This window comes from Mytilus edulis, chromosome 5 (assembly GCF_963676685.1).
Source record: "Mytilus edulis chromosome 5, xbMytEdul2.2, whole genome shotgun sequence".
NCBI classification, from domain to species: domain Eukaryota; kingdom Metazoa; phylum Mollusca; class Bivalvia; order Mytilida; family Mytilidae; genus Mytilus; species Mytilus edulis.
The window spans coordinates 26,750,129-26,763,115 of NC_092348.1; the positions used below are offsets into that span (position 1 = coordinate 26,750,129).

The 12,987-nt window shown below is 33.8% G+C and overlaps 1 protein-coding gene across 1 annotated transcript; it reads right to left on the minus strand.

The window, feature by feature from the left end:
- Positions 1-1,719: 1,719 nt before the first annotated feature.
- Positions 1,720-7,868, minus strand: LOC139523347 (heat shock 70 kDa protein 12A-like). The gene is made up of 5 exons (XM_071317236.1): positions 7,757-7,868; positions 4,707-5,052; positions 4,055-4,273; positions 3,489-3,642; positions 1,720-2,857 (listed from the first exon to the last, which is right to left on the minus strand). The coding sequence occupies exons 2-5, from the start codon at positions 5,028-5,030 to the stop codon at positions 1,794-1,796; spliced, it is 1,761 nt and encodes a 586-aa protein (XP_071173337.1). The 5' UTR covers positions 5,031-5,052; positions 7,757-7,868; the 3' UTR covers positions 1,720-1,793.
- Positions 7,869-12,987: the final 5,119 nt, after the last annotated feature.

Below are 12,987 nucleotides of genomic sequence, written 5' to 3' on the forward strand. Positions count from 1 at the left end.
TGGAGAGTTGTTTCAATAGCAATCATATCACATCTTTTTTTTTATATTATATTATATTATCATTGTTAATTTTGTATAAAATCTACTTAAAGATAGAAAGAATAACCAAATACCTTGATTCCATTGTCGGATATTTTAATGACATACTTTGAATCAACAATCCTTTATTAAACGAGGACTCATGTCTGGTGAACTTGATTTACAGCCGATTGCAATGAGTGCGAACATAAAGGTAATATCTTCGGTTAGCTTGCTTGCTAGCTGAACCGTGAAGTCATTATAAGTTTAGGTAAACTACCTTCCTTTGAGAGTAGACTAGTCCGACAGATATTCAATATATCTGTCTGTAGGACTAGACTTCTTCAAAAGGAGGGTTGTATACATTACGTAATAATCACTCCACGGTTCAGCTAGCAAGCAAGCTAACCGAAGATATCTCCTGTATTAAAGAATTCAAGAGACAAAAATAGTCAGGTTCAAATCTACTTGTTATATAAATTGCACTTTTTCTTTTGATATTGAAACGAAATAATTTGCTTAAAATGTGTATTTAGGGAACACCATGCTCTGTATATATGCAATCTATTGTTGTGCCATATATACTATTTTTAAAAAATGGACATAATACAGAAGGAAACTTCATAACATAAGGCATCTATATACAAAGTATGAAGCATCCATGTCTTTCACCTTCTAAAGTATAGTTAGTTAACCCCAATCACCATCCCAATGTCGAGATTTCTGTGACATAAGTAGCAACCTCGAAAAATACCAGTCCGTGTGTCTTACTCATTAACATATTTAAACAAACCCATCTTTCAGATTAGATTTTTTTAATGTTTACTTTTTAGAACAATGGTATATATAGTATATATATAATAAATCAATGGATGTTGGTGGGAATATCTGTTTTAATTTGCCGGTTCACACGGTGAAACAAGGAAAAATTATCAACGAGATGAGTTGAGTCTCCTAACGTCAAATTCCCGTTCTTCAGTAGTAAAATTTTACTTTCTTCAGCTTATGCCGTCAGCTTATAGCTAAGTATAATCAATCCCACATACATGTTAAAACACCTAGAATGTCATAATGTAGCTTGTCCGCCTCGAGTGTGGGATGTCGTCGGTTCGAACTCCGATTGGGTGAAACCAAAGCCTTGAAAATCTTTAATTATTAAACTATAGTACAATTCAACTCATTTCACATTATAATATTCTCGCCCTGAATATACTTTTGTGACTTGACGTTAAACAGCAGTCATCGTCCCAAATACATGTATCAACTATGTCTATCTAACATATCACCTGTTTGAACACTTTTTTAAAAATATTCCAGGCAACTGCGTAATAAAATTAACGGTACCAATTTTCTTGCACCAGATGCGTTATTAATTACATGCTTACCATGATTTTAGATATGTCTGGAAATCAAGTCCAACATACTGAAACATTTAAATTTACACAAGTTTTATTACTATAACTCGTATATATGATTCGCTTTTTGTAAATTTCTACAGATACATAAAATGAGATGTAGTGTATGCCAACAAGATAGCAATCAAAGGACACAAAAGTCAAAAGAAATTTATAGGTCATGCAGTTTTTATCAGCAATGACCAACACACTTCTAAAGCTAATCCCATTCACAAATAAAATACAACCCGACCATATAGAGCACACAATAGCCGAAAGTCACCAATGGGTCTTCAATGAATATTGCTACAAAGACAAATATATTTATTTAGTAATTCTCATGATAATAAGTATTTAACATAGATGAATGATTTAAAACATTTAATTTATCAAAGAAAAGTTGTAACGGGTTCTTTCTCCCGTCTGTCTCTCGGTTGCTATCACCTCTAATTCAGTTCCTCCGAATTTAAATTGCACATCCACATGACGCCTTTCCGCGGACGGACTTGGAATAGGAACACGAAATTCGCCCAGCTTTTTACAACCATTGTCGTCGACATAACTAGCATTGTCTTTAAAGGTATAGTATATAGCAACACTAACTGATCCCTGGCTACTCATCACTGTATGATACTCGACAGTTACAATCTCATTTACTGGTACCCTCTTATTCTTTTGCATAAACGTTTCAAAAACATCTCTGCACCGGTCCCCAGTTTCTCCATACACACGTTTACTCGGATCATGCTTCGACTCGTCAAATAATGGACGTATCCGTCTACCATATGTGCATCTTGTTATACGTGATGTTATAAAATCTGGCTTATGACCAAAAAGAACTGCACCTTTGGCAACCGCTAGTCCAGGATCTTCTCGTGGAATCAAAATACGTACGTCAGGGAATGCTTGCTGAATTGCATCTTGCACAATTAAACATTCTGAAAACCCACCAACAAGAAGAAAAGTTTTTAAATTTGTAGTAGGTATTTTTTTTAAGACTTTGCGTATTTCTTGTACAATGTGTGAACACGCGGTATCAAAAAGCGATTTCATTAAATCTCCGTCCATTCTCATCTTATCTCCTACCAACGAGATCTTATCACGATATTCAGAGTCGTCAATTACGTCTTTAAATTCTTTTTCCAAGAAACGCAAGCAAAGACCATTCAAGTCTGCAAACGGTTTTATCGTAAAGTTTATCTTCTTTTTGGTTGGTACACTTATTGATCTCTTTAGTATTTCAAACTCTCTCACCAAATCAAGGTAGCTGGCGGAGTTGTCATTTGCCAATGACTCCATGACTCTCTCTCCAACAATATTTTCTAAGAAGTTTAGGAATTCTTTGTCAACAGTTGTCCCACCACAAGCTCCCCCAGAAGCTGAACAAAGCTCTTGTAAATTGTCCTGACATACCTTATGATGAGCAGTTATATCGACGGTTCCTCCTGAAGAGAAAAAAGTCAATTATTGAAGCAAATATGAAAGTAAAAATTTTATATAAAGATTATATGAATAAATGGAGATTGCTAGTGGGTGTCAACGAGACAGCAACCTAACAACACACTAAAATCGCGGGAGCCTTTTAGAGCTTGTTTTTCACAGGGTTAAGTGCATTACCACCACAATATGCAATACAGATTTATCACAGATACATTTTCCCTAAATGACTGTTCACAAAAATTCCTGCATTGTTTGGTTAAAGTTTGTCGATTAGTTTCGGAAAAGAAAATACACAATTTTTTATGTTCCGTAGAGTTTCAATGGGAACCATGCGTGACCGTAGCCACCATGTTTTCCGAGATCATGCTTATAATAATTACATCTGACATAGACCAGTATTTCATTATTTAGTTACCTTAACACAATTGTATAAATTAATTGGATTCGTACCATACCTACTAAATACTTAGGTACATTAAATATTTGGTATTATCTACTCAGTAAATAATTGAAAATATTGCACATGCCGCTTGATATTTTAATTTCATTTGAAAATATATCTCCTATATCTAACATCAGCACTAGGAAACCTACCTATGGTTGAGCCTATGGTCCCTTTATCATTTTTAAACATACCTCCAATATCTACCACTAAATATTTGGTATCATCATCTGCTACAGAAAACCCTTCGATGGCCCCTGTCATTTTATCAGGTGGAAGATGCTGACAATATATGGATGCAGCCTCTGGTTCTAATGCGATCATTAATCGGTCTCTTCTAATACCCGCCTAGTAGAAATATTCAGATGTTATTATAAATAAAATAGCGTTTGCGTGAATCTTGATCGATAAAAAAGGACAAGGATTTTGTTTTTACAGAGGACATAATAATATCATTAAACTTGCAATTGCCTATATAAAGATTTTTCGTTGACTTCTAATGAGGTCGTTTACATTTAAATACAATTATATATAATTTAACTTTGTCCTTGAAAAACCAAATTTCAAAAAATGTTTATTGACTATAGTAGTGAATTCATATTCAATTTTATTCCAATAGTAAACTAATTGCTGTTGTATACTTAAAAATGTCAAACATTACTGGATAAAAAAAGGTCAATGGCCAATCTTTCATGAATAAACAACAGGACATCAATACGACTTCTACACATGTGAATCAAGCATTTGTATATATAGCTACCTTTTCAGCACTTTCTCTCATGAACTCTTTCGCCTTATCCGTCCACATGGCCGGTACTGTTAAGACCCATTTTATCTCGTCTGGCTGTAGATTTAAACCTTGTCTCTCCACATGACCCATCAAATGTTCTCTTAAAGCCCCGATTGATGCGGCAAATACATCTATGGCGGGAAAAGATGCCCCTCTGATATCATCGATTTCCATTTCCCTGGATATGTCCTTCATGTAGAAAAACAAAACAGTTGTTGGAAAAGATACCACATTACTTTCATTTCTAATGCGTTCTATACAAAATACAGTTTCTTTAAATTTAGATTTACTATATTAAATATTTTAACGGATTTTTTTGAAAGTTTGCTTATCACAAAAACAAGTCTATTGTGTTCAGCTTCTTCAAAATTAAAAAAAACCGAATATATTCATTTTCAATATTGCAATTAAATAGAACATAAGGATTTCTTTTCAGATTACAGTTATAGTTGCATGATCAGATGTATAAATAATAAAGTTATATGTTGGAAAGTAAAAAGCCTTTAAAATAAAAATTCACGTAATACTAAAAAAAAAATAATCATTTGGTCAATTCAAGCACCTATCAACGAAAGCTTTAAATTCATTATTAATTTTACTATCTTCTTAATGTAAATATTACCTCACGTGTGTAAAGAACCATTTTAAATCTTTCAAAATAATAATAATCATCAACCCTTCCTGTCGAGGCAATATCAGCGTACTCATTTTCCGCATCGTAACCAAATGCTACCAATTCTTTAGTCTCCTTTCTCAAAAGAATGCATGTTGGAGCTTTAAGGGACATGACGGTGCTTGTCCCAGAATTCCATGCTGTGTTTGCATGTATATTCAGTTTATCCCTCTCATATTCGCCTTTCATGGAGTAAGCGTATCCGGAATATGTGGTTCCAAAATCAATGGCTGCCACCATTAATATATCACTAGGTCTGCCACCTGTAGCCATTATCTAGATCATGTATGATATACTACAATACAGGAAACAAATACATTTACTTCAATTATTTATCACCATTTCTTATTCTTTGTGTATGTTTCACACACGTTAGCGGACTACTATAAACATAAATGTAAAATCGTAAACCCCTAGACGAATCTGCTTGAAAAACTACACCATTTTTTATCAACAAGACTTCAGTACTGAGGTACAAAAACACACTCATCACAAAGACCTCAGAATTAGAATGTTCAGTTACCAATACCAACAAATTGTATCACTGTAAAGGGCTGTACACAATTGCATTACCAAGGCGATATAAGTATAAGAGTACTATCAGCACATAGTTGTCTTGTGTTGATTTTGTTCCTAAGTGTTTCTCGTTTCTTGAAGAAAAAATGTTTCTCGTTTCTTGAAGAAAAAATGAGAATATGGACCGTTGGTTTTCCTGTTTGATTTTTTAACACTAGTCATTTTGGGGCCTTTTATAGCTTTCTGTTCGGTGTGACCAAAGCCGCTCCGTGTTGAAGGCCGTACTTGACCTACTATATAATGGTTAAAACTTTTACATATAGTGCCTTGGATGGAGAGTTGTCTAAATGGCAATCATACTACATCTGCATATATATCAAAGACCTCAGTGCTAAAATATGATAACCACTCTTATGGCTAAACACTTTAACAACTTAGTACTAACCAACACTTTTACCACTTAGTACTAACCAACACTTTTACCACTAAAAATGGGGGTCTTTGAAGTCTATTCCTGGAAAGTAGGCGGAAGGACAGATTTTCGTCGATTTTATGGGATTTTATAAATCAGAGTTTGATATTACAATACAAGACATCTTAAGCCCTAATTAGTCCCCAATTATCTTTTCGCTCATAGACGTTTTAGGTATCAATCCCCTCTTTTATTTTATTTTTTCATGTAACAGATATATTCATTCCATTTCTTAGTTTGCTTACACATATATAAGAAAATATTTCTCAGAGTAGATACGCTTTTACAGAGATTGTGTTTTCTATCGTGATCTACTTGACAGAGGGTTGTTACTTTTAAGGAAGATATATAAAACCCAGGGTTCCGAGTGGCAAATTAAAGTTAAAGTCATTGGCCTTCGAAAGATATACCGGTACCAATCATGATTTGGTTGACTGTCATGGAATATATCTATATGTCACAGATAACCACGTATACATGTATGTTGCAATTGTTGTAAGCATACTAATCCCGCCCTCTTTTTCTCTGTTGTATCGATCATCACTGACTTTGTACCTGTCATGAGCAACACAACCATATCTCATGTGGAGCAGGACCAGCTTACACTTCCGGAGCCCCTGAAATCCCCCTGTTATTGGATTGGATTTACTCAGTCTGGTGTTTTGTGGACTGTTCTTTTAAAAATCTTTTCGTTGCTTTTTTGGGTGGGTTTTTTTTTTTGTTTTTTTTTTTTGCAATGGTTTTGTCGGTTTCTTTTCAAATTATGAGTTGTGTATGTCCCGCTGTCATCTACTGACTTTTTTTTCAAGATCATTCTTTATTTATGTTTTTAACCGATGATAATGTTGTTGATTCAGATTCATAAAAAGGTGTTCCTTGTGTATTTAAAATTTATCTGAAAAAACTAATATGCAATATTTTATTTTGTTTATCATGTTTATGTACATAAAAGATATGGACCATAAATAAATGCACACTGAATATTAGTCTCCGTGTATTGATTTACAAAGGACTAGAAATTTTACTTTCAGTTTATCCTGATGTAGTAGTAACGACTATTTAATGATGTTTTGGTTCTGCTTCTGCCTGGAATAATTAATGAAAGCATTGCCTTATTTGTGATGAAGAAATATATTGCTTGATGTCTTAATGAACATTTAAATGAGAGAAAAAAAAGAGATTTTATTAGTTCTAAATCATACTGTAAATTTACATGTATTATGAACTTATAAATGTCAAAAATTGGAACAATAAATACGAGCCATTCTCTTCTATTCTAAAGATCAATTTACAGAAAATTAGGTTTTACTTTCACTTTCGGTTTCTGAAAGAAATAAGCATGTTATGCATGGTTAACTTATGTATTCTTTTATACATTTTATGACGTACTGAAAAGGGTTGTTCATTTCAGTATGTTATTTGTTGAAAAAAGATAATGTAATGCATCTATAGCTGTAATTAAATATTCAGCACACATGAAACAGCGAGCGACTGTCACACATATTATTTGTTATTACAGGCATTACAGTACGACCACTACTATACTTTAAATGCTAAAGTTGTAGTTGTTTAAATCCTTGTTGTTAGATCTATTCAATTGGTAGAGAGCAATTGTTCACATCTTTGTCCTTTTGGTCTTCAATCTTGACAATATAATTCATTCAAACCTTGTCAGACTTATCGAAGTTTAATAGGTTCACAATCATTACTTCTCCTAAATTTAGATTAAGCCATTAAAACACATCCTGGACATTTTAAGACGACTATTCGGTTGAAATCGATCATAAACAGTTCTCATGAATTCTCATGATATAATTACTGCATTTACTTAGTATGTATAATCGGGGTTTCACTGTACATTTAAAAGATAATGGAGTTGCGAGACGTCCTGCAACTGTAACAGTCAGTTGTTATCGGAAATTGAAAATAAATAAGATATCAATTTAAATTCTGAATGTGAAAGTTATTAATATTAAAGTATTACGTTAGATGAAAAAGTAAGAACCATTACCTGAAAAGATATTCCTTTACCCTGGTCATTTACAAAAAATCTCTATCACAACTGTAATCATGTCAACTACGACTACGTTTTCGTCTGTTTTGTTGTTCTATTTATAGTATTTAAATCTTGGTAATTTCCATCCGGGGTTTTTAAAGTTCTAAATTTAGTGTTTAGATAGGTTGATTGATTGTTGGTTGCTTAACGTCCAGTGGCAAATATTGCATGCATATTCAGGACGAGAACAAGTTCACAATAAATAATATAGGTAGGTCTTGAAATAATAGAGGCCATCTGGGATGATGGTCGGGGAAATTTGGACTGCCACTAGAAAATGAAGGTATATTGGATAGGGACAGGAATTTTGCCTTGCAACAGGCCACCCACGGACCTATCAAAGAGTTGTTGCAAGAGTTCTCAGGCGCGTAGCTGCCTATACGCTAACACGCAGTTGCGTGCGTATCGATTCGGCATGCAAAAAAAAATATGGCAAAATAAAAATTTATAGATTGAATGTTAAAGGAAACACCTATGTTGTCACTTTTTTAATTGATGAAATATCATTCAATAACGGCATTTGGTTTCAAAATAAAAGTTTCATTGGAGATTATGACAAAATCGGACAGTAACTTGTATCATTTACTAGATTTGAATTTGTAATACTCAGTCTAAGACATGTAGTTTTTGGAGCACATATTACAGTGCACGGTTCATTAGTTTGGAATGAGATGTACCAATCGGCATTAGAATTATCAGAACCCCTCGATATCGTTGAAAGTATGCCGAGGCGATGTGGTCGACAGACTACCAGAGCCAATCACCCTGCAAACACGCCAAAACAGTATTGGAAAGTCTCATTATTGTTTGCGTTCATAGACCATATGATATGATAAGGGAACTGGAGAGTGGAGTCGCGTCTAGTATTATCAGAAAATCGCACTGTTGCGCTGTATCTGCTCCATAGTGTTGTAAGAAATATAACAAACGAAACTGAAAATCTCAACATTATCTGAGACATACGAAACTGACCTGGCGTGTGATTTTGACGAATTCAATTGGGAGGTCGCTCGATGCTGAACACGTACGCTGGTTCATAACATCTCGCGAGTGCTACCATGGAGATCTATCAGTGTACTAAGTATGTTGAAAACAAATGTACGATCAACAATGAACGACAGTTACTAGCATTACTGCATATTCATCGGGATTTCAGTGTGAATATTGACAATTAAAGTAATACAGAAGTTTGTTTCTGCCTAGACCCGAAGAGCAGATTTTGGACAATTTTGAGTAAATTCTGTATCACAAATATGTGTTGTTTATGTATTACTCTATTCAGAAGATTTATTAATAGTTTTACATTCATAATTTTTTTATAAGTCCTATCTACATATAGCTCCTCTTTTAACAGTCCTATGACCGAAAACTGAAATAAAAAATTCTGCATAAAAGGGTCCCAAAAATTTTTCGCCTCGATCCGCTCGGCGGTAGTTGCTTGCACATCGTTTCTTTCTAGCTACGCCCCTGCTCAATCCTGTGTCGCTTTGAAGGTATCATGGTTGTCATTCTCAGCCTAAGCAATGTGTTACTGTAATTTGAATTTCAAAATAATATAACTATTAAGTGACGTTTTAATTTATTTTACGCAAGATGATCAACTCCACCAAGTAGCGAATCACATGACTTTGACATAATCAGTAAATACCAGCGAAAAATATCTTTATAAGTTAAGAAATGTCGCATGAAAATTAAATACACGGGAAATGGCAAAGTTCACAAAGTCTAGTCTGATTAATCATTTTACAAAAAAAAAAAAAAAAGTCCAAGCAAAGGGGGAAGGGCGTACGCCCTCTACGCCCCCCCCCCCCCTCTGGATCCGCCACTGGAAAGACATATATGCACCTTACAATTATTATTAAATATATCAAATATAGTTGAACTATTGTGTATATATATATGGTAGTTGAAACCAGATCAAAGCACAAAATAAATCATGAAAATGATGTCAAGGTCAGATTAAACCTGCCAGACAGACATGTGCAACTTACAATTATTACATACACCAAATACACGAAAAGACAAAAACTTAACATTAACCAATGAACCACGAAAATGAGGTCAAGGTCAGATGATACCTGCCAGACTGACATGTACCCATTACAATCTTTGATATCTTTCCATTCACCAAATGCAGACAGTTGGCCTGTTGCTTATAATATTTGAGAAACGGACCTTAACACGTAATTTTTACCATGATCACTAATCCATGAAATGAGGTCGAGGTCAGATAAACTCTCACTGTCTGACGGACATGAACACGTTACAAGGAGCCCGCATACTATATATAATATCCTATTATTCATATTCAGTGAAAAATTCACATACCCAAACACAGTATGGTTAAATTTGGAACAGTAGTTTTAGAGGATTAGATTTTTGTAAAAGATTAGAAAAAATTACGAAAAATTGGTAAAAAATGACTATAGAGAGCAATAACTCCTTAAGGGGTCAACTGACCATTTTAGTCATATTTAACTTATTTGTAGATCTTACTTTGCTGAACATTATTGCTGTTTTTACAATTTATCTCTATCTATAACAATATTCAAGAGAATAGCCAAAAAACGGTATAATTTTCTTAAAATTGCCATTTCAGGGGCAGCAACCCAACAACCAGTTGTCCGATTCGTCTGAAAATTTATGGGCAGATAGATCTTTACCTGATTAACAATTTTACCCCACGTCAGATTTGTTCTAAATGCTTTGGTTTCAGAGTTATAAGCCAAATTCTACATTTTACCCCTATGTTCTATTTTTAGCCATGGCTGCCATCTTGGTTGGTTGGCCAGGTCACGCCACACATTTTTTAAACTAGATACCCCAATGATGATTGTGGCCAAGTTTGGTTTAATTTGGCCCAGTAGTTTCAGAGAAGATTTTTGTAAAAGCTAACAACGACGGACGCAAAGTGATGAGAAAAGCTCACTTGGCCCTTCGGGCCAGGTGAGCTAAAAAGGGTAAAATTATCCTCATTTAAGGGCAATCACTCCTATAAAGAGTTAATAAAAAGTCTACTTACTATCAGTATCAAATTACTTTTCAGAAGATCTTGCCTTGCTGATAATTTTAGTGATTAAAAGTGGCTTATTATCTATTATAAGTTTGATCATGTAAAGACAAAACTCAAATAAAGTCATATAAGGGCAATAATTCCAATAAGGAGTCGTCAACCAATCTCCTCCATATTGTCTTAAGTGTAGATTTTGTCTTACTGAGCCTTTTTTGCTTATTCAAGATAGTAGGCAAAATAAACACAAGAAATTGCGAAACATCCTCATCAATGGGCAATAACTCTGATAAGGTGTCAACTGACGGTTTCGACCATTTTGTAGAAATTTTATTGCTTATCCGTTTTGCAATTAAAAGTTTCTCTGAATCTAACTTGTCCTTTAAGGGCAATAACTCATATTAAGAAGTTGTCTGACAGTTTTGTCGTATGTGAACAATTTGTAAATGTTCTATCTTTAGCCATATCGGCCATCTTGGTTTGCAGGCGGGGTCATAGGACACATTTTTTCAACTAAATACAGCAATAATGAATGTGGCAAAGTTTGGTTAAAGTCATATTTTGACTCTTGTTTTAGAGAAGATTGTTGCACAAGTCAATGACCACGGATGTCGAACGACAAGTGATGAAAAAATAAACTCACTTAGCCCTTTGAGGCAGGTGAGCTTAAAATAAATCAACAGCATTACAAGAGTAAATCCCTTACAATGGCTTATCATCCTGCTGCAAACATGTTTTTTTCTATGTTTTTCTTCAGTTCAATGAAATTAGGGAGCTACCATTTGATTTTTATGGGGGGGCTAGGATGAAAAATTTTGTCCTGCCTTTTTTTTTTTAGTTGTGATCTCGGTCCTGTCTTTTTATTTTTCACTCTATTCGGTCCTGCCTTTTTTTTTATTAGTTTATCCTGACTTTTTATACATAATATGTCATCCTGCCTTTTTTTTTTGCCAAGTTGCTCATCCTGCCTTTTTTTTTACTCAAAAATCCTGTCCTGCCTTTTTTTTCAAATTTCATCCTAGCCCCCCCATAAAAATCAAATGGTAGCTCCCTTAAAGTTTAATTCTTGATGGTAAAATGAAATCTGTTAGTTCCATGCATTAATATGCAAGAAATATTCAAATACAAAATGGTTCGTGTCTATCAGTAAATGCAAAACTAATTTAACCTGAACCAGATGCTCCGCAGGGCATAGCTTTATACGACCGCAGAGGTTGAACCCTGAACGGTTGGGGTAAGTATGGACACAACATTCAAGCTGGATTCAGCTCTAAATTTGGATTGTGATTAAATAGTTGCACAGCATAGGTTTCTGACAAAGAATGAATGTGTTCTAATGAACTTAAAATTTTTGTTTTCTCTTAGAGCAATTCACTATGCTGTTGAATATTAATCCTCTCAAAAAAATGTTTGAAGAAATTTTCTTTAATATTTATGAAATTTCAAATGAGAAAAATTGAACCAAATTTTTTTAATCACATCCCCCTTTCCCTTATTCCAAAACTAATCTCAATTAAAATTTCTAATGGAGTTTGCAACAATAACTACTCATTTAAATACATCATAAAATATTAAGATGTAAAAAACTGCTTGTTATCACTGAATGGTAAAGATTATTTTAATTTATCAGTTGGTAGTAAAAAGTGAATATACATTGTATATTGTATATAACAAAGATTTAAGTTGATTCTGGACAAAGAAAGATAACTCCAATTAAAAAAAAATCTTGCTATTGCACAATATTTTGCAATTAGATATTTCTTGCTTACTATTCTGGACAAAGAAAGATAACTCTAATTTTAAATAAAAATTTGCTATTTCACAATATTGTGCAATTAGATATTTCTTGCCATTGCGCAATACTGTGCAATTGAAAAGACTTGCTATTGCACAATACTTAATATAATAATTTTAGATCCTGATTTGGACCAACTTATAAACTGGGCCCATAATAAAAAATCTAAGTACATTTTTGGATTCAGCATATCAAAGAACCCCAAGATTTCAATTTTTGTTAAAATCAGACTAAGTTTAATTTTGGACCCTTTGGACTTTAGTGTAGACCAATTTGAAAACAGGACCAAAAATGAAGAATCTACATACACAGTTAGATTTGGTATATCAAAGAACCCCATTTATTCAATTTTTGATGAAATCAAACAAAGTTTAATTTTGG